We start from the raw sequence: 22,599 nt of genomic DNA on the forward strand, positions 1-22,599 counted from the left end.
TTACCTAACAAATTACATGTGGTGGTGAACTATGATGACAAATTTCAACCAATTGGAGAAGCATCTGGTCTACTTGCTGGAGTTTGTGGACAGCTAGCGACAAATCATGTATTGTTCCCTATTAGTTTTGAAAATTGGTCAACTTTGCCAGATACTTACAAGGATACGGTGTGGGAGAGTGCACTAAAGGTAATATAACTTACATTGAAATAACTTTAATTTATTCAATACATTTGGACTAATTTCTTTTCTTTTTTGAAGTCTCGATTTTGTTTCAAAGTAAATAGAGATTTGGCTAAAAGAGATGTTATGTTTAAAATTGGGAAACTATGGAGGGAACACAGATGCAAGCTTTGGAATGAATTTTCTGACCCACTTATGAGCAGAAGTGACCTCATCAAGAATGTTCCAGCTGGATTAAACATGGAACAATGGGTTGTTTTTGTTGATTATCGTTTGAGGTCTTTTACAGTCGTATGGTAAACTCTGTTTTTTTTATTATTATTAATAAGCTTACTTTAAGTTTAAACAAAACTGATTTCATTTTCACTTTGTAGAACATGTGTAATAGAAATAGAGATATAACAAAGAGACAAATTATTATGCACACTGGTGGTGCTATGTCTTTGTCAAGAAGAAGAAATAATTTGGTATTTGTTTACTTATATTGTGCTCTCTATTTTAGTATATTACAATTTCCGCCACAATATACTTATATTATTATTGTTGAACATATAGAAAATTGAGACTGGTAAAAATATTGGACGAGCTGAAATGTGGAAGATCACACATAAGAGGAAAAATGGCACATATGTGAATGATGAGGCGCTGGAAATTGGGGTAAGTGTTTGGACTGCTTTGATGATGATGTATTGATCATGATGATATATTGGACTGCTTTGATGATGATGTATTGATCATGGAAATATATTGGACTGCTTTGACGATGATGTATTGATTATGATGATATATTGGACTGCTTTGATGATGATGTATTGATCATGATGATATATTGGACTGCTTTGATGATGATGTATTGATCATGATGATATATTGGACTGCTTGCATACATCAAATCTTCCTCCTGAGTAAGCATCATGATTACATGCAAATGCTCATACTGTTTGGAATCTATGTTGTAGTTGTAGTTAAGAGTTCAACCATTTCATTATGTTTATTGCGACCATAATATATTCTAACAAGTATATGTTGTTTTTTTATTATTTTCAATTTTATCCAGGAAAAAATTGATGAACTAATGTTGACAAATCCAAAAGGTGGTTTAGATATATATCCAGAAGATCCAATTGGTGTCATATTTGATAAGGAGCATCCGAGTCAAGTTAGAGGGCTATCATATGGATCTTGTCCCAACCTTGCTTTCAAAGGATCCACAACAAGGCTAAGTGGTATGAACCATGCTTCCTCTAGTTCAACTTCGTCAAATGTGGAGGACAAGGTATCTCAAATGGAAAATGAGCTTGCAACTGTGAAAAATCAAATGAACACTTTGCTTGCATATATTGCTTCAAGAAAAGATGTTCCAGAACATTTTGCTGCAATGGTAGCTAATTTGGTTCATGCATCCACCAATGAGGTATTAATATATTTAAATATTTATTGGTGTCTTTTATTTTATAATTATAAACATACAAATTCATTAACTTAAAATTATTTATTTCAGGCATCAGATTATGGAAGTGGTGCTCCATCACCTAATCAAGTAATAGGATCAAAGTGCTGGAAGCAAAACTAATTAGGGATGTGTGTTTTAATTTTAAACTTGATTAGGGATGTATGAACTTTTTATGTGTTTAATTTTCAATTACATATAAAATTTTGAACATTATTATGTGTACTTTAATTTTCAATGAAACGAATGGATGATTATAACTTTATACATTATTTTATTTTATTATGAAAAAGTGGTGATTAAATTTTATAATTGTATAAAACAGGTTATAAAAAAGTGGTTAAATTTTATTTATTCAGAATTAAAACTACGTCATTTAAAAACGCCACTACTTACGTATATTATGGCGTCTGAATCTTCTTCAATGAATGTAAATTGCGACAATTATAACTGACACTACTTACATATAAAAACCGCCATTACTTACACTATGTTTAAAGTGGCAGGTGTTGCGGCGGGTAGCGTAAAACCGTCACATTAAACTTTGTGGCGGCCAGTTCTATGGCAGTTTGGGAAACCGCCACAAGCGTATATTGTGGCGGTTATAAACTTCAGTTAATACGAAAATATCCGCCACAATATACACTTTTTTTTGTAGTAACACTAAATTGTCTATTAAGACTAAAAACTGTTAAACTAAAACCATTTAGAGCTTAAGCCCGTTAGGAGGTCCTTATGTTCAAAGGAGTAAAGTCAAAGACTGCAATTTTATCATGCTAGATGGTCTCACAATACAAAATGCACTAGACGATCTCAATGTACAAAAAAACGTACTATATTGTCTCACTGTACAAGATGTGCTAAACGATCTTTTAATGATTTACATGCTAGAAATTTTCAAAGAATAAGACTACTTAGACGATTCAGTCACCAGGAACATGTTAGACAATCACTTCATCTTTTATGCATTAGACGATCTTACATATCAGGGAGTTTCTAAACTCAATACTTATGTTCTTAAACTACTTTCTAATCATATTTAAATGATTTTGAACCTCATCTTGATAGTATTTAACATTCAAATAAAAGATTTCACTTAAACGTATTAGTTGAATGGGTCTAAAAAGTTTTCATATTCTTAACAAAAAATATAGTCTTTTGAAAAATCTAATTGTTAATTCTATCATTATTAAATATGTTCTTTGAATGAAATAAATCTTACTTAACACTATGATATGCTTAAACATTATGAAAATTTGTAAAGAAAGAAAGTTTTTAAAAAACGATGTTTTAAATAAGAAATTATTCGAAAAAATAGATAAATATCTTCTATTGATTTGATTTTGAAATAATGTTTTTATAAATTAAATCTCATTCAAAGTATGATTTGCTTCAACATTTATAATTTAGTCAAACTTAGAATTTTTTTTTAAAAGAATTGTACCAATAGATTCTTGGTTTAAAATGTTTTCAAAAACAAAGATTGTAATACTAAATTATATTGATTTTATTCAATGCCAATTGATTTATTTTGTTTACATTATAGTTCAATTTTATTTGATTTGTTTCTAGAAAAATTTACATCACATAAGACACATAGATAATATCATATGAAAAGTTTCCATGTAGAGCGTCTAATAGAAAAACGAAGATGCTACAATACAAGATTCAAGCAAACTTAAAGATTAGAAGAATCAAGCTTCAACATCTAAATATATACAAATATAAAATGATTTCGAAGATCAACATCAATGTATAAACACTCAAGACGCGTAGAAATCTTGGTATTGGGAGTTTCCTCTTTGAGCATCTAATACGAATATAATGAAGAACAGTGCAAGATTTATGCAAACATCAATTACAGATGATTTAAGCTTCAACATTCAAAATTATACAAAAATATAAAGTATACAAAAGAACAGTGTTAATAAGTAGACACTTAAGGTGCACAGGATATCATTAAAGCATAAGTTTCCTATAAAGTGTCTAATTATAAAACAAAGATACTACCGTACGGATTCAAGCAGAATTTAAGTTAAGATTATTCAAGTCTCAACGTTCAAATGCTTACAATAAAAGAAATCTTTTGAATACCAAGGATATTAAGTTAAAAGGTCAAGACACACAAGAAATCTTCACAACAAGAGTCTCCTTTTAGAGTGTCTAATACCAAAAGGAAGTACAAATTCAAGCTTCAATGGTCATGTTTTGAAAGTTATATAAAAATCTAGAAGATGAAAAAGAAACAAAAACAAGACAGCAAGAGATACAAGAAATACAAGAAGGAGAAAGAAAGTCACTTCTATACATATTATATTCATTGTAAATTCTTCACTTTGTGAACTATACCCAGTGAGCTTTGATTGTTCTCTCTTTAGAGAGTGTTTTACTTATATATTGAGAGATCTTAGTCTTAAAGGGGAATTTGGAGTGATTTATCTTTAGAAGTGTAGAATACTTGTACTTGAAGAGGTGGAGAATACTTGTACCTGAAGAGGTGGAGAATACTTGCTCCTGGAAAGTGTTAAAACTCATTGTAACCAAAGTGTTTTTGGTTAGTAAAATCTTTTATGTAGTTTATCTAAGGGGACTAGACGTAACCTAAGTGGTAGGGTGAACCAATATAAATCTATGCTTACTTCTCTCTTTTTTTTGCTTGTTAGATGATAGTTTTAATTTGTCTTTAAATTTGCAATTTGAGTTCAAGCTCCATTCAACCCCCCATTTTAAAGCTAGTTGTTACTACACATGAAAAAAACGCTCTAACAGTTAAATTAGTTGTTCATTGTAGCTCTTGTATTTTCAACAAGTACACTTAAAGATCTCTAACTACTTGACTTGCCTTAATTTCATTCTTTACCTTCAATCTTTTCATTTATATTTTGAATTTATCCTTTAATACTTGAATTGACTAATTTTGAATTTTTCAATATTTTCAAATCTTCATCTTTTTCATTCTACAAACTTAAAACAAAAAGCTTGAATTTACAATATTTAAAACTTTTTTTTTCTTTGAATTTGTTTAAAAAAACTAATTTGGAAATATTTGTAAAATGAGTTAGTAAAAACAATTAAAAATATAATCTGAAAATATTTTTGTTCCAGATATTTCTTGATATGGAAAAAAAGTATTAAAGATTTTTATTTTTTCAAAATTTTTTTTGTCTGGAAAAGATTGAGAGATATTTGCTATATATTAAACAAGATATTCATAATATTCATTTGCACAAATTTGTTTAGAAAAATATTGATTTTAAAGATATACGGACAAAACAGGACGAACATAGTTATTATGCATATTCAAATCTTTTAATTTTTATACATTAAATTTTTTTGATTAAGCGCATTTTTAGTACATATATGAATTTAAAAGATTTTATTTAAAAATTATAGCCAAAACTTGTTACTCGTGAAACATGTTCGCCAAATTGTCTAACATAAACAAACTTCTAGACGCTCAAAGAGTCTACTATACACTACAATTGTACAAATTAGTGTTAAAACAAAGTAACACATTCCATCTAAACTTTATTATGCACTTAACAAGCCCTATCACACCATCAAACAATATATGTTGTAAATTATCAAACCGTCTATTGGATATCGTCTATTGTAAACTTATGTTGTAGACACTCAGACCTTCTATCAAATCGTTTGATCAATATCTAGTTGTCGAAACATTGTTTAGATCTTGAATAAACAAGTAAGTCATTCAATAGTTTTTGTTCTCGTGAAAACGTAAACTCATAAACTTCATATACGATTTAGTGATCATTACACCAACCAATCCTTTGTCAACATAATTTTCCAAAGTTCAAAATAATTTAATTATTCATTTGAAATGTCATCACTAAGGTACATAATTAGAAACAAGAAAAGTGAGAAAATATGCTTTAAACTAAGTTTAGTCAATAATCTTAATTAATTTTTAATTAATTCTTATTAGGTAAATATTATTTAAAACAATAAATTTATTCTCAATTACAATCTGATATTATTTAAAATAGTGAATTGAGAATAAATCCACTTTTTTAAAATAGTTAACTACAAAGATTTTATGACTTGATGATTACATTTCAAATGAGAAAAAAAATTCCAAATCCAATCATATCATTAGCAAAGATATCTTTCAGATTTTTTACAAAGATAATCCTCTGCAAATTTTACTTGATTTAGAGAAAAACTCTTTTAAATCTTCTACAATATCTAGGCTTAGTTAATAAAAATTCAAATCACATGAAACAATATTGGAAACAAATTATATGAAAGATAAGAGAGAACAAAAGTATGGAACAAAATTGGAAAAAAAGATATATGTGAGGCAATCCATGACAAATAAGGACAAAAATTATAATAGGGAGGGTTGAAAGACAATATCAGAGACAGATTCTAGATTCAAATTCATGAAGAAAAGAAACCTATAAATAAAGACTACAGAGGAAGAACAAGAGGCCCGAGAGTCCCACAACACAATCTAGACTTAGTTTTATTTTTCTTTGAAAATCTTTTGTCTTGCCTCGACATAGAAGGAAAAACTCTTTTGTGTTGTTTCTTTTGTGATTTCGCACTAAATTTTTAAGATTTTGGACAATGAAGGTTTTCTTCTTCAATATTTTTGATAAGTTGTACTAGACGATCTAGTCTTTTTGAGTTCTAATCTTTGTTAGTGAAATTGTTTTTGAATGCTATGTTGATAATTCCATCCTATGTTTTTATTGAAATTCTTATTTAGTTTATTAGAATTGAATTTTTTGTTTAGTATGCATTATTTAAACAATCTTTTGTTTGCTTAATTCAAGAGGTAAAATATTTACAAAATCTCATGAGTAGACGCATGAACACGAGTAAGGTTTTGAATGAGTTAATGAAAATATGTTTCACTAATTAGATTCTATTGAATTGATTGATGCAATTCATCAATTCGATCCTGTTAGGAGATTGAATGAACAATATATGTATGAATTAAGACTTGAGACTCAACCTGTTCTTAGTACTTTTAATCGTTTATTATATTTTATTTTATTTTTTATTCCAACAATCACAAACCCTCCATTTCCTTTATTGTTATTTTTAACTTTTATTTCTTAAAAATAAATTTTAAACACTTTTTTCCTGAATTTTTAATTGGATTTATGAGAAGACAACCCATAATCAAATGATTTTATTTATATTATTATCTTTTTGGTATTAGACGACCTGGTAGTATGTTAGACTGTTTACACTAAAACTATTTTAATTGGATTGGATACAAATTTACGCTAAAAATCATAAATAAAAAAAATTCAAGAGTTATCACACAACACCAAAACTCATTCATACTCCACAATACAAGATGTTGTCTTTGAGTTCTTGTATTGTTTCAATAACTCAATAAGATTTCTTTTTAGAAACTAATCAAATACACCTAAACCAAACCAAACACCATTGTCTACACATCAACTGAGTCAGAAATGATCCATTTGCAATCCAAGAATCAACCTGATCAACGTGGAATCAAAAGGCTAAGGCAAAAAGCAAATTCTAAAGATCTCTCGATGGAGGCATTGCGAAAGAAGACAAATATTGGCTGAGGAGGTTCGTCAAAGGTAGATGAGTATGATTGGAAGGTGGTAGGAGAATGGATATGTGTCGGTGGAAGGGTCACACAGAAAGGTAGTCGTAAAAAAGGATTCACATTACTTTTCATGCAAAGGGAAGAACCTTAATTTCTCGATGCCAAATAGAAATAATTGTGTTGTAGATATACACATGATTCTCTGTTTATAAGGAATATAATAAAACAATAGAAAGGAATATAAAATTTAAATCCTAAAATTAGACTATTCAACATTTACATATTTAATACCACTATGTATATCTGTTTGAGATATATGCTCATTTGACATGCTATATTACTCGTCTTATATATATAATTTATACATGATGTTGTAGATCACATCTTATTTACACATTGTGACTTTTTTTCATTCTTTTATAATCAAATAATTGATATTTAAAATTGTATATTTAGCATTAATTCATCTTTAAGCCTCAATGAAATTGAACTCTTCACAATTTGAATGAAATTTTATTATGATACAGAAATATGCTTTATTTTGGTATAGAATTTTTTAAGTAATTCTCAAAAGGGGCATTTTCCGATACGTTTGTTTTTTACTCTTAAAAACCAGATAAGTAACCCAATTTTGCTACCATTTTGTTCACTTTTGCAATATTTTTTTATCAATGGTTATGATGGCATTCCTATGAGCTCTTCTTTGCGTTTTGGTGATGAACTTGCGGAAGCTAGTGGAGGAGATGAAGCAAGGCCTTTCTAGGAAGTATGGGTGCCTTGAAGGTGCATGAGAGTGGGGAATTGGGGAGGTTCGGCCAGCCCCTTTGAAGGTGATGAAGTGAAGATTAAAACCTAGATGCTAGGCAAGGAGTAGTGTATGGCACAAATTTGGCAGCATAACAATACTCTATTCAATCTTGAAATACATGAGGTTGACTCCTCCTTTTATAGGCTAAGGAGGACCTGAAATGATGATGTAAATGATGAGCAAATGCAAACCAAATGAAATGCAAAAGAGTCTTCTTTCAAACCTAAGGAATCTAGGCCTTCGACTTCTACCCCTAAATCTCCAATTAAATCGTCTAGTAAGAAATGCTTTAACTGTATGGGTTATGGTCACATTGTGGCTAATTGTCCTTCTAAGAGGAATATGTTTGTGCATAATGGCATTGTAGTTAGTGAGCATGATTCGGATTCACCTAAGCATTCTTCACATTCTAGATCATCTAGTGAGCATGAGAGTGAGAGTCCACTTGAAGGAGATTTGTTGGTTGTGAGAAGACTTCTTGGACAAGTTTTACAACCTTTTGATGAAAGTCAAAGGGAAAATATTTTTCATACAAGATGTCTTATTCAAAACAACATTTGTTCTTTAATAGTGGATGATGGTAGTTGTGCTAATGTGGCTAGTACAAGAGTAGTATATAAGCTTGGATTGCCTACTATCTCTCATACAAAGCCCTACAAATTGCAATGGCTTAGTGAAGTAGGCGAATCATTGTGAATAAGCAAGTCCTCATTAATTTCTCTATTGGAAAATACAAGGATGAGGTTTTATGTGATGTTGTACCCATGGAGGCAACACATGTTCTTTTTGGAAGGCCTTGGCAATATGATAGAAAAGTTTTTCATGATGGCTTTACCAATAAACTCTCTTTTGATTTCCATGGTCACAAGGTCATTTTGAAATCTCTCTCTCCAAGAGAAGTCCATGAGGACCAAATTCTTATGAAAAAAAAGAGGGAGAATGAAAAAGTAAAGAGTTCTAAGCCTACGCTTCTTGTGTCTAGGCATGAGGTCCAAAGGGATATAGTGGCTCAGAATCCTATTTTTTTAGCTATTCCTAGACCTCTTAAGATAGAACCACTTGTAGATAGTCCTCATTGTTTGGATAATTTGGTAAAGGAGTTTCATGATGTGTTTCAAGATCCTCCAAAAGGACTTCCACCTTTGAGAGGGATTGAACACCAAATTGATTTGATTCCGGCATCTTCTTTACCCAATCGTCCGACCTATAGGACAAATCCAAGTGAAACTAGGGAAATTCGCCAAAAAATTGAGGAATTAATTGCTAAAGGTTGGGTTCAAGATAGCATGAGCCCTTGTGCTATGCCTATTATCCTTGTCCCTAAGAAAGATGGCACATGGAGGATGTGTTCGGATTGTAGGGCTATAAATAACATTACAATTGAGTATATGCATCCCATACCTAGGCTTGATGATTTGTTGGATGAATTGCATGGTTCAAAAATTTTTACAAGATTGATCTTAAAAGTGGCTACAATCAAATCCATATAAAACCGGGTGATGAATGGAAGACGGCCTTTAAGACCAACTTTGGTTTGTATGAGTGGTTGGTTATGCCATTTGGCTTAACTAATGCTCCAAGTACTTTCATGCGCCTCATGCATCATGTTTTAAGACCATTCATTGGCAAGTTTGTTGTTGTTTATTTTGATGATATCCTCATTTATAGCTTGTCTTTGTATGACCATAGGATGCATGTTAGACAAGTCTTGGAAAGCCTTAGGAAAGAACATTTGTATGCTAACCTTGTTAAATGTATGTTTGCACTTGATCATATAGAATTCATAGGGTTTGTTGTCAGTAGCAAAGGGGTCCATGTAGATCAATCTAAGGTAGTAGCCATTCAAAATTGGCCAACGCCTACAAATGTGAATGATGTTCGAAGTTTCCATGGTCTTGCTTCTTTTTATAGAAGATTTGTACCAAACTTCGGTACCATAGCTGCACCTCTCAATGATATAGTGAAAAAGGATGTGGTTTTCAAATGGGGAGAAGCACAACAAAATGCTTTTGATGTTTTAAAACAAAAATTGACTAAAGCTCCCATTTTAGCCCTTCCTAATTTTTTAAAATATTTGAGATTGAATGTGATGCTTCAAGTATAGGCATTGGGTCTGTTCTCCTTCAAGAGGGCCACCCCATAGCTTATTTTAGTGAGAAATTGAAAGGAAGTCATCTCAACTATTCCACTTATGATAAGGAATTGTATGCACTTGTTAGAGCTTTGTTTACTTGGCAACATTATCTTTTTCCTAAAGAGTTTTTGATTCATAGTGATCATGAATCTCTTAAATATTTGAAAAGTCAAAACAAACTTAACAAGAGGCATGCTAAGTGGGTGGAATTTCTTGAGCAATTTCCTTATGTGATCAAGCATAAGCAAGGCAAAAATAATGTTGTGGCCGATGCACTTTCTAGACAATATGCCTTGCTAAATCTTTTGGGTTCTCAATTTCTTGGCTTTGATCACATTAAGGATCTTTATCATGATGACTTTGATTTTTCTCTTATCTATCAAGAGTGTATCAAAGGAGGACACAAAGATTTTTTTATACAAGATGGCTTTCTTTTTAAAGGAAAGCGTCTTTGTGTTCCTCAAAGCTCCATTAGATTATCTCTTGTTAGAGAAGCACATGAGGGAGGATTAATGGGTCACTTTGGGGTTGCAAAAACTTTGGATGTGTTACATGAACATTTCTTTTGGCCTCATATGCATAAACATGTTCATAGTTTGTGTGAAAAATGCATAGCTTGCCGTAAAGCTAAATCTAGATTGCAACCCCATGGTTTATATACTCCTCTTCCTATCCCTTCCATGCCTTGGGTTGACATTTCTATGGATTTCATCTTAGGCTTACCCAAGACATCAAAGGGAAAGGATTCCATTTTTCTGGTAGTGGATCATTTTTCAAAGATGGCTCACTTTATTCCTTGCCACAAAGTGGATGATGCATGTCATATTGCAAACTTCTTCTTTCAAGAAGTGGTTCGTTTACATGGTATTCCTAGAACTATTGTATCCGATAGAGATTCCAAGTTCTTTAGTCACTTTTGGAAGACCTTGTGGGGTAAGCTTTGTACTAAGCTTTTATTTTCTACCACTTGTCACCCACAAACCGATGGTCAAACCGAAGTGGTAAATAGAACTTTGGGACAAATGTTGCGATGCTTTATTTCCGGGAATCCTAGAGTTTGGGAGAATTTACTACCACATGTTGAATTTGCTTTTAATCGTGTAGTAAATTCTACCACCTCACATTCTCCTTTTGAGGTTGTCTATGGGTTTAATCCCTTAACACCTCTTGATCTTCTTCCTATTCCCATACTTGATGATATCTTGTGCAAAGATGGGGATGAAAAGGCTTCTTTTGTGAAAAATTTGCATAAAGATATCAAGTTGAGAATTGAGAAGAAGGTTGGCAAGTATGCTGAACTTGCCAACAAAAGGAGAAAAGCATTGTTATTTGATGAAGGTGATTGGGTTTGGCATCATTTGAGGAAAGATCGTTTTCCTAATCAAAGGAAGTCCAAACTAATGCCTCGTGGAGATGAACCTTTCCAAGTCCTAAAGAGGATTAATGATAATGCTTATGAGTTAGATATGCCTGATACATACCTTGGTAGTCATACATTTAATATCAGTGATCTAACTCCTTTTTCTGTAGGTCTCCAGAATTCGTGACCGAATTCTCTCCAACTCGGGGAGTATGATGGAGATCAAGATCGAGAAGAAATAGAGGTCGAAGATCAAGGTCAAGAGAAGGTAGAGGCCGAAGTTGAAGAAGCTCAAGGAGACATTAGCTTACCTCAAAGGCTTACAAGGAGCAAGTTTAAAGAATTAGGAAGTAGTGGTAGATTATTTTCTCTTTTTATAGTGTGTTTTGTATAAAAAGTAGAATGTTTAAATATATAGGTTTTAGGAAGGTGCTTAGAGGGAAACATTAGATACCCCTTTTGTAAAGCATCTATAGGCTTTTAGTTTAGAATTTTCTAGAAGGTGACTCTTCATGAGTTATTATAGGCGTTAGCTTAGGGGACTTTTGGTTAGCTTGTGGTGCAAGCTTTGTAAGCTTCATGACCGACCCTTGCTCCTATAAAAGGAGGGTTTGGGTCCTTCAAATAATAGAATTGAATTTTGAAGTAACAAAACTCTCCCAAATTGGTGATTGAGTGAGTGAGAATTGTTTTCTCCTCTTCCTAGTCTCATCTTGAGTGCCTTGGTTCTGCAAGTGGCGGCAATTCACACTTTTCTTGGAGCAATCACACTTCATGTGGCGTGTTCATCAACCAAGAACTACAACCACATAAGTCTTCTTTCTTCTCCATCTACTTCTTCCATTTCCATGTCCATATGAACTCCTTAAACATGTCTTAGGACTTTTCTTGCATTTCTATTCGGTATTTTAGCTTCTTTTGCTATTTTGTTCGGTTCATCTTCTTCCTTGCTGAGTTTAATCGGTTCATCTTCATTCTTACTTGCTTTTGTTTGGTGCATTTCAATTGTCAAGCATTTTAATCGGTTCATTTACATTCTTAAGGAATTTAATCGATTCAATTGGCAAGAAATGGACTTCCATGTGAGTTTTGGTGTATTGGCGCAAGTTTTGGTGAGTTCTTGAAACATAGAACATTGATCCATTTCTATAAAAGTGCCTATTCAATCTCCAACTCAAGTTGATTCCATAAAATGTCAAAGAATCATCTACATCTTGTTATTGGAATCATATCACTCCTTTTGGGTTGCCTTCATGCAATGGTTGTCCTAGACACTCTTGTGGGTGCCCTTTATGAAAGGTTGTGTTGGGGCCTCTTCCATCAGGTTACTTCCTATACATTCATGAGATGTTAATCATTTATCTCTAGAATTCAAAAACATGTGGAATTTTAGAAATATATTCCATAATTCAATTTAAAATCATTTTCAAATTTCTGAATTGAATTACGTAATCCAAAAATGTATTCCAAATCTGAAATACATTTCTAGATTTTACATAGGCAAGACATTCTAAATTGTGTAATTTAGAATAAATTTCCTAATCCAAAATACATTTTCAATATTACAATCCAAAATATATTTAGAAGTTATGCAATCCTAAATGCATATTAAAAAAAATCAAAAGTATATTATAAATTGTAAAATTTCTAAAATATTTTAAAATTATATAATTCATAATATATTTTCAAATTGTTCAATTTATACATAATAGAAATGGAGAGTACTCTCAGGATAAGTTTAAACACGTGTCCTCTCCACAAAATTTTGAAAAAAAAAAACAAAAAGACTTAATACTAAAAGTTGAAAAACTTCCACCAATCAACACAACACACCTAGGCAAATGAAAACGTGCCACGTGCCACGTTTTAAAACTCACTTTGTCGTTTGGTTTCCCCATTCTCCCTCATTTCGCTTTCTCGGTTCTCTCTCTTTAACACTTTTTTTTCTCTCTCATCCTGTTTTTCTCTGAAACCCTAAACTCCTCTCAATCCTTTGCCCCCTTCTCTCCTTTTTTCCTTTACTCTTTTCATCGTTTCGGCAACTGCAAAGCTGCTCTATTGGAAAGTACTTTTTCCTAAAAACACCATTACCCATCTGCAGAAATGGCACCTTCTTTTGAAATTTAAAATGGTAATGACAATTTTTTTCACTATAAATTGTGTTGTATCAAACGCTTTTTCATTTTTGTTCGATTTTCTTCCGTTCATTCTCCAGGTAATGTTTTATATCGTTTGTTCATCTCATTATCACATCTATGTTGTGTTTTTAGGGTTTTCTAATTAAAGATATCTCCTTTTTACGGTTAATTTTTATTTGAATGAAAATCCACCGTATATTCAGTCACCGATTGAAGATTTTTTTCCTCTTTTGCATTCTAGGGTTTTCGAGGGTTTAATCATTAATGACGTTGTTGGTTTTTTAGTATATGGTTTTAGGGTTGAAAACATGAAGACTAACAGAGCACGTAAAATGTATTGATTTTGACCTCCTCTTTTGGATGCATTTGATATTCATCTTCAACCCATTTAATTGTTTGTTGTGTCCTCTTCTCATTCCATGGTTCATTTTTATGGTGAACATTAAAAGATATCTCCTTTTTACGGTTAATTTTTATTTTGATATATTTCCAAATCCACCGTATATTCAGTCACCGATTGAAGATATTTTTCCTTTTTTGCATTCTAGGGTTTTCGAGGGTTTACTCGTTAATGGCGTTGTTGGTTTTTGAGTATATGGTTTTAGGGTTGAAAACGTGAAGATTAACAGAGCACGTAAAAGGTAATGATTTTTTACCTCCTCTTTGGATGCATTTGATATTCATGTTCATCCCATTTAATTGTTTGTTTCGTGGTATTCTCATTCCACATGGTTCATTTCATTTCATATTGATGTTCATATTTATTTTTATTTTTATTTTGTCCTCTTTCATATTGATGTTCATCAACAGTTTTTGGTAAACTAATATTTATGCCAAGGCATTTTTTGTTTTCTTTTTTTCTTTCTAGGCTTCTCTGTTCAAAATTTCTAGGTTTGTTGCCTGCTATTCTCATTCCATTGTTCATTTAATTTCATATTGATGTTCATTCTGATTTTGTGCTCTTTCATATTGATTATGGTAAGAATGTTATATGCTTATGGGATGACAATTTCTTTTTTGCTTACTCGATGCATTCAACTACTACCATAGTCTTTGTTCTCTGTTTCTTATTATTTTTTTAGTTTTGTTGATATGAAGGTTTCTTAGATAGGAAGGATTTCATCTTCTATTTCAGATTTCTCAGATATTTTGATGGAGATCAAGATCAAGAAGAGGTAGAAGTCGAAGTTGAAGGTGCTCAAAAGGATATTAGCTTTCCTCAAAGAATTACAAGGAGCAAATTTAAAGAATTAGGAAGTAATGGTAAAATGTTTTCTCTTTTTGTAGTATCTTATGTATAAAATGTAGAATGTTTAAATATATAGTTTTTAGGAAGGTGCTTAGAGGGAAACCTAAAGATACCTCTTTTGTAAAGCATCTTTAGACATTAGTTTAGAACTTTCTAGAAGTTGACCCTTCATGTCTCACTATAGGCGCTAGAAGTGGGTAGCATGCAAGAGACTTTTGGTTAGCTTGTTGTGTAAGCGTTGTAAACTTCATGACCGGTCCTTCTCCTATATAAGGAGGGCTTGGGTCCTTCTAAATGCAGAATTTGATATTGAACTACCGAAACTCTCCCAAATTGGTGATTGAGTGAGTGAGATTTGTCTTCTCCTCTTCTAGTCTCATCTTGAGTGCTTCTTGGTGTTGGGTTTAATAGTGCCAAAGTTCAAGAGGGGGGGTGAATTGACCTTTTAAAACTTCTTCGCAGAAACAGTGTTTAACCCAGTTTTACAGAAAATAAATCGATTTATGTAAAAATGAACAGATTTATTTCAGCACTGTTTTTGTTTGAAAAGCTTTTAATTCAGCAAGATTAATCACAAGATTATGCAGTGAGAATTTCCAGCAGCACACACACAAATATCAGATTTGAAAAACAGTGAAACACAAAAACTGCAAGCTTCAATTTCAAGCAAGTGATTAAGGTTCAATTGATAGCATGCTAATTAATTGAGTGATCTTTGCAAACAAGCTGTTCCAGTGTCTTTTAACAGACTATGAATGTTCTTCTTGATGTTAAGCAATTTTTCCATAAATTAAGAACACTTAATCACAGAACAGCAAGCTTCAACTTTAAGCAATTGTTTAAGGTTCAATTAATGGCATTGACAGTTTCTTGAGCAACCTATCACAGTCAATCTGTTCCAGTGGCTTTTAGCAGATTTTATATGTTCTTATCAGATTAAAACAGCTTTTTCAGAAATCAAGAACAGTATGCACTGTGCCCAGAAAGAACAGATTTATTTTCAATTGAACAGATTTATTTCTTTGTTGTTTTACCAATTATGCAGAAACGAAATTGCAGAGTGAGGGAGAGAATGAACACAAACAATTATATTGGTTCACTCAACCTGAGCTACATCCAGTCTTCACCAACAACAGGTGGAATTCACTAACACACAGTACAGTCAAGTACACTTCCCACTGTTCTTGAAACCTACAAGAACTTAGGTACTCTTGCTGAAAAAACCTATTTCAGCACTCATACACACACATCCACTCTCCAAGAACACCTATCAAGAAGAGGATTCAACCAAACTTTTACAAGTAATAAGAAGTGAAACGACTACACCTGATTGAGGTAACAAAGATCAGCCTTAAACCAGTAGGCAAGATTGCTAGAACAGTAGCTGCACCTCACACCAAGCTTTTGGAACCAAACCAAGAACAAGCACTTTTTGATTTTTGAAATCTTTGAAGAACAAATGCTAATCCTTGAAAACACTTAACTCTCTGCTGTCAAAACTTGTTTTTTGCAAATGTATAAACTGTTTGAATCGTTGTTAAGCTCAGAAACAAGTTTTCATTTTATAGAAAGCCAGCTTATAACAGAATTTTGAAAAATAGTTAAAGCTGTTATAAAATGAACAGATTGAAAATAAAATAAACTGATTTATTTTCAAAAGCAGTTAGAGAATCTGTTAAGTGAGGAGACTTAGTCAACCATTCTGGTGCTGAGATAAAACTGAAAAACGTTTAAGTATGATATCGCACCAGAGGCAAAAAAGAATCTATTCATTTACAGATGAACAGATTTATTTTTCAAAACGAAAACAGAGGAAGTTTAACTGTTTGAAACTCAGTCGTTTTGAAAGGAAGAAGACTCAGTCAAAATACCTGATGCACAAAATCAAATTTTTACAAGACTTTAGCCAAGGCATCAGTGAAGAAAATGAATCTGTTTATTTAGAAAAGAACAGATTTCTTTTTATGCAGTAAAACGTGTTTTTGTGTAAAACATGTGAAAAACAGTTTTAGAAAACTTATGTTTGTTCTTAACACATGGCCAGTGGTTATGAGGTGAGTTACTCAGCAAAAAGCTACTCTTAGACAACCTCTGAGCACTAACTAAGACATTCTTAAAGCAAAGCACAAATACATGGAAAGCACATAAATGTCTTCATCAAACACAACATACAAGTCTTCATCAAACACAATCTTGAAGGGGCAGCAACCATCTTCAACACTTGGAACCTCAAGTGGCAGCATCTACACTCATCTTGAAGTCTTGCATCCTTCAAGTGGCGTGTTCATCTCCAAGAACTCCAACCACATAAGTTTTCTTCTCTTTCCATCTTATTCCTCCATTGCCATGTCCATATGAACTCCAAAACAAGTTTTATACCGTTCTAGTTTCTTTTAATCGGTTCATCTTCCTTTTCTTGCACTTTTGTTCGGTTCTTTTCAATTACTTACTGTTTTAATCGGTTCAGTAGCTTATTTTCATGTTTTGTTCGGTTCAATTGCTTTCTTTAGAGTTTCAATCGGTTCATTTACTTTCTTGTTCAATTTAATCGGTTCATTTGACAAGAAATGGATTTCTATATGATTTTTGGCTTGGTTACTTAAGTTTTGGTGAGTTCTTGAATGAAAGAACATTTATCCAATTCTATAAAAGTGCCTAATCATATTCCAACTCAAGTTGATTCCATATAATGTCTATGAAACATCTATATCTTGTTATTGGAATCATATCACCTTTTCTTGTTTGTCTTTGATTGTTCCTTGGTTTTGTGGTGCTTGGCTTTTAGTTTGAGTGCTTTTGCTTTAACATCTTTCATTTGAGGTTACTAAGGCCTCAAGAGCAAATTGGTTAAGGGAAGTATTCTTTCTTGGAGTGATTTGAGTGACTCAACCTTCGACACCTTGTTATCTTCTTTGTTGCTCACATTATTTTCTTAACCTTGTTTGTTTTTTGTGTTTGCTGTTTTTCTTTTATCATGGATACATATTCTAGTGCTGAATCTTCAAAACCACACTCCACTCATAGAGCCTATGTTCTTAATGAGTTGAAAGAAGCAAGGAAGGTTATTGCTGAAAAAGATGATGCTTTACAAAGATTGGAAGAGCGTTTGGCCAAGTTTGAATTAAAGCAAGAGAGAGTTTCTCCTCGGCATGATAGGCATCATTCACCTCGGCATTCTTATAAGGGTTCTTCTTCTCACAACCATGGAGAGGAGTCTAGATGAAGGAGGCATCGTCCTCATTCCCATGGAAGCAGCCACCACCGTGACCAAAGACATCATCAAGAGCCAAAGCCTCAAGTTCCTTTTGTTAAAGTCCCTAGTTTTAGTGAGGATAGCGATCCTACTTTGTATTTAGAATGGGAGGCTAAATGTGAACAAATTTTTACAGCTTATAAGGTAGAAGAGGATCAAAAAGTGAATATAGCCTCTTTAAAATTCATAGATTATGCCATCAGATGGTGGCATAGTATTGTAATGGACATTGGCTATAAAAAGAGACCTCCTGTGGTCTCTTGGGACGATTTAAAAGAGTGTATGCACTTTAGATTCGTACCACCACACTTTAGGAAAGACCTCATGTTGAAGCTCCAATGGTTTCAACAAGGCACGCTAAGTGTGGATGCATACTTTAAAGAGTTAGAAACGCTTTTGCTTCAAGTTAAATTGCAAGAAAGTGAGGAAGCTATGATTGCTAGGTTTGTAAGTGGCCTAAGAAGGGATATTCAAGATGTTGTTGAACTTCAAGAGTATTCATCTTTGGGATCTTTGGTTCACCTTGCAATGAAGTTTGAAGCCCAACTTTCTAAGAGAAATTCTTTTAAAAACTCTCCCAATGATGGTTACTATAACAACTCTTGGAAAAATAAAAAGTCTTTTTCAAAACCTCCTTCCAAGGATTCTTTCAAACCTAAAGATTCTAGGCCTTCCACTTCTACTCCTAAATTTCCAATCAAATCGTCTAGTAAGAAATGCTTTAAGTGTATGGGTTATGGTCACATTGCGGCTAATTGTCCTTCTAAAAGGAATATGTTTGTGCATAATGGCATTGTAGTTAGTGAGCATGATTCGGATTCATCTAAGCATTCTTCCCATTCTAGAGCATCTAGTGAGCATGAGAGTGAGAGTCCACTTGAAGAAGATTTGTTGGTTATGAGAAGACTTCTTGGTCAAGTTTTACAACCTTTTGATGAAAGTCAAAGGGAAAATATTTTTCATACAAGATGTCTTATTCAAAACAACATTTGTTCTTTAATAGTGGATGGAGGAAGTTGTGCTAATGTGGCTAGTACAAGAGTAGTAGATAAGCTTGGTTTGCCTACTATCTCTCATACAAGGGTCCCAATTTTTGGACAACTCTAAATGAGTTGCTCTAGCATAATACTGCCAACGTGGCACAAAAAAATATAATTTTATTTAGATTGTGGGGCCCAGAAAAAATCTGATCATTTAGTGTTTAGGGTGCGGTAGAATGTGAAATTAGGTTTTATGAAAGGGATTGAGTTTAGGTTTCTTCTTCTCCACCACATCGTCTTCCAGTTCTAGGTTTTAAGAAAGGGGTTGAGTTTAGGTTTCTTCTTCTCCACCACATCGTCTTCCAGTTCTCCGCAAGCTATTTGTTTGAAGTTGTCCGCAACCTTTATGTGCAATGGCGTTCGTTGTCGTCCTAGGTGCATGTGTTTTGAGGGTGGTTTGGCGGTGGTGTCGTCTTCGACATCCTCCTTTCACGGTGTTTGGGTGGCGGTGTCGTCTTCAGCATCCTGTTTTCACGGTGGTTGGGTGGCGTTCTCCTCTTAGACATCCTCTTTTCAAAGGTAATACATTTTTTTTTTTCATTTGTTTATTAAGTGAAACCTTGATGTTGTGTGATTTTTGTTGCTGGGTCATTCCTGTTATTTGTCCTGTGGTGACCATTGTGTGAGCCAAAACTGATTTTTTCCACAAACTGTTAAGATAAATGTATATTCGTATTTCATGTTGGGTTTACTTTGTGGGTCTTTGTGGGTCTGTATTTCACTATTATTGTAGTATTTTATTTCATAGTAGCATGTTAGGATACACAAAGAAAAGGGATTGGTGGAGAAACTCAATTAGAGTTGTCCAAAAATCGTTACCCATTTTTCTGGAGTATGACTTGATTTTTTGTGAAAAATATTGTTGTTGGAAATATGTGTCTTGGTGTATAAATAATGCAGAGTGATTGTTTGGAATGTTAGGTTCATGAGGTACCAAAATTTTTAAGGAAATTCTGTAATGTTGACATGGATAAAAAAAAGGTTAAAAGAGAGTGTTAGTGTTATTGTTGATGTTGGTTGGGGAAGCGCACGAGGTGGAGAGAAAGTGGTTTAAATCAGTTTTTTATAGGCCATCAAAGTAGGATAGTGTAAAGTAACCACAATGTTCACTGAATTTAGAAGGTTGCAGTATGTGGTGACCCTAGTAGGAGTATGTGGTGACCCACATTACAATTCCTGCACAGACCTAAAGGGGAACTTTTTTTTTTTAAAATGTCAATTATGTTCGTGTTGGTTAGGGAGGGATACGAGGTGGGGAGAAAGTGGGTTAAATGAGTTATTTAGAGGCTGTGAGAGTAGGACCTTGTGAATTAACCACAAAATTTAGTCAAGTTAGAGAGTGATAATATGTGGTGACCCTTCAGGGAATATGTGGTGACACACTTTACACTTCTTGCACAAACCCAGTGAAACTTGTTATGGAAATATGAAGTGAGTGTTCATGTTTGTTGGGATGGGCATGATGTGGGGAGAAAGTGTGTTAGATCAGAACTTTAGAGGGCATGAGTGTAAGGCAGTGTGAAGTGAGCAGAAATCCAGTAAACTTATAGGGTTGCAGTATGCGGTGACCTCAGTAGCAGTATGTGGTGACCCACATTACACTTCTTGCACAGACCTAACAAAGGAACTTTTTCTTGAAATGTCAATTGTGTTCGTGTTGGTTAGGGATGGACACAAGGTGGCGAGAAAGTGGGTTAAATGAGTTATTTAGAGGCTGTGAGAGTAGGATCCTGTGAATTAACCACAAAATTCAGTCAGTTAGAGAGTGATAGTATGTAGTGACCCTTCAGTGAACACTTTACACTTCCTGTACAAACCCAGTGAAACTTGTTATGGAAATATGAAGTGAGTGTTCATGTTTGTTCGGATGGGCATAATGTGGGGATACTTTTTAATGAAAATGGGAAGTGAGTGTCCATGTTGGTTGTAATGGGGCATGAGGTTTGGACTATATAGTAATTTGAATATTTGACACCACTGAAGTGTGCATCAGGTCATTTGGTTATTTGTACTATAACTTATTCCAATGTGTTATTCAGTAAATTTGTTATACATGAAGATGTTTTGAAGTCATGTTTGTTATTTCGTTGCAGGTAAAAAACAACGCACTCAGTAAATTTTGACGGATGTGACAATGTATTAAGGATGAAGTTTATGAATGACACATGTACATTTTTGTTATGTAATCTTGAACAATTGTGGTAGATGTTCAACCACCCACATGCAATGAATGGTTGTATATGTTTGTATGAATTTTTTTTGACCGTATTCAAAATATTTTGTAAGATTACAATGTACATAGTTATCCCCAAAATGAGGTAAATTTATTGTAAATCAATGTATTATGTGTGTAGTCTTAGCAGTGATGCATTTTCCCTTGAGACACCTAATTTGAGTATACCCAAAGACAAACATTACTTGTATTTAAGCACTAATGATTTTTGGCATGCACTAAATAATTTAGATTAAGCGAAAATGGTCCGGTGTTGAAGGGGTCCGATTTAGCTTGCACAAAAATATTTGGATTAAGCGAAAACGGTCCAGTGCTGAAGAGGTCCAATTTAGCTTGCACGAAATAATTTGGATCAAGCGAAAACGGTCCAGTGTTGAAGGGGTTCAATTTAGCTTGCACGAAATAATTTGCGTTAAGCGAAAATTGTCCAGTGCTGAAGAGGTCCAATTCAGCTTGCACGAAACAATTTGGATTAAGCGAAAATGGTCCAGTGCTGAAGAGGTCCAATTTAGCTTGCACGAAATAATTTAGATTAAGCGAAAACGGTCCAGTGCTGAAGGGGTCCATTTTAGCTTGCACGAAATAATTTGGATTAAGCGAAAATGGTCAAGTGCTGAAGAGGTCCAACTTAGCTTGCACGAAATAATTTGGATTAAGCGAAAATGGTCCAGTGCTGAAGAGGTCCAATTTAGCTTGCACGAAATAATTTGGATTAAGCGAAAAAGGTGCAGTGCTGAAGAGATCCAATTTAGCTTGCACGAAATAATTTGGATTAAGCGAAAATGGTCCAATGCTGAAGAGGTCCAATTTAGCTTGCACGAAATAATTTGGATTAAGCGAAAATGGTCAAGTGCTGAAGAGGTCCAACTTAGCTTGCACGAAATAATTTAGTTTAAGCGAAAACGGCTCAGTGCTGAAGGGGTCTAATTTAGCTTGCACGAAATAATTTGGATTAAGCGAAAATGATCTAGTGCTCAAGAGGTCCAATTTAGCTTGCACGAAATAATTTTGATTACTTCACACCCACATCATGCTCATGCATCACCCTTCTCAAGCACTGCACTTTTCACAGTACGTCAAAATACGGAAATGTAGTGTGTGTGCAGAAATCTTGTCTCAGGTCAACACATTTTCCCTCAGAGGTCACCACTTATTTCCTTCCAGGTCACCACCAAGTCTGACATGAGCCAAGTCCAT

The 22,599-nt window shown here is 33.5% G+C and overlaps 1 protein-coding gene across 1 annotated transcript; it reads left to right on the forward strand.

Annotated features, from left to right (window-relative positions):
• Nucleotides 1-562: 562 nt before the first annotated feature.
• LOC137825936 (uncharacterized) lies at nucleotides 563-1,788 on the forward strand. The gene is made up of 4 exons (XM_068631749.1): nucleotides 563-650; nucleotides 739-840; nucleotides 1,241-1,597; nucleotides 1,685-1,788. Exons 1-4 carry the CDS (start codon nucleotides 603-605, stop codon nucleotides 1,754-1,756), a joined length of 579 nt encoding a protein of 192 aa, XP_068487850.1. The 5' UTR covers nucleotides 563-602; the 3' UTR covers nucleotides 1,757-1,788.
• Nucleotides 1,789-22,599: the final 20,811 nt, after the last annotated feature.

The sequence above is a fragment of the Phaseolus vulgaris genome, chromosome 8, assembly GCF_000499845.2.
Source record: "Phaseolus vulgaris cultivar G19833 chromosome 8, P. vulgaris v2.0, whole genome shotgun sequence".
In the NCBI taxonomy this organism is placed as follows: domain Eukaryota; kingdom Viridiplantae; phylum Streptophyta; class Magnoliopsida; order Fabales; family Fabaceae; genus Phaseolus; species Phaseolus vulgaris.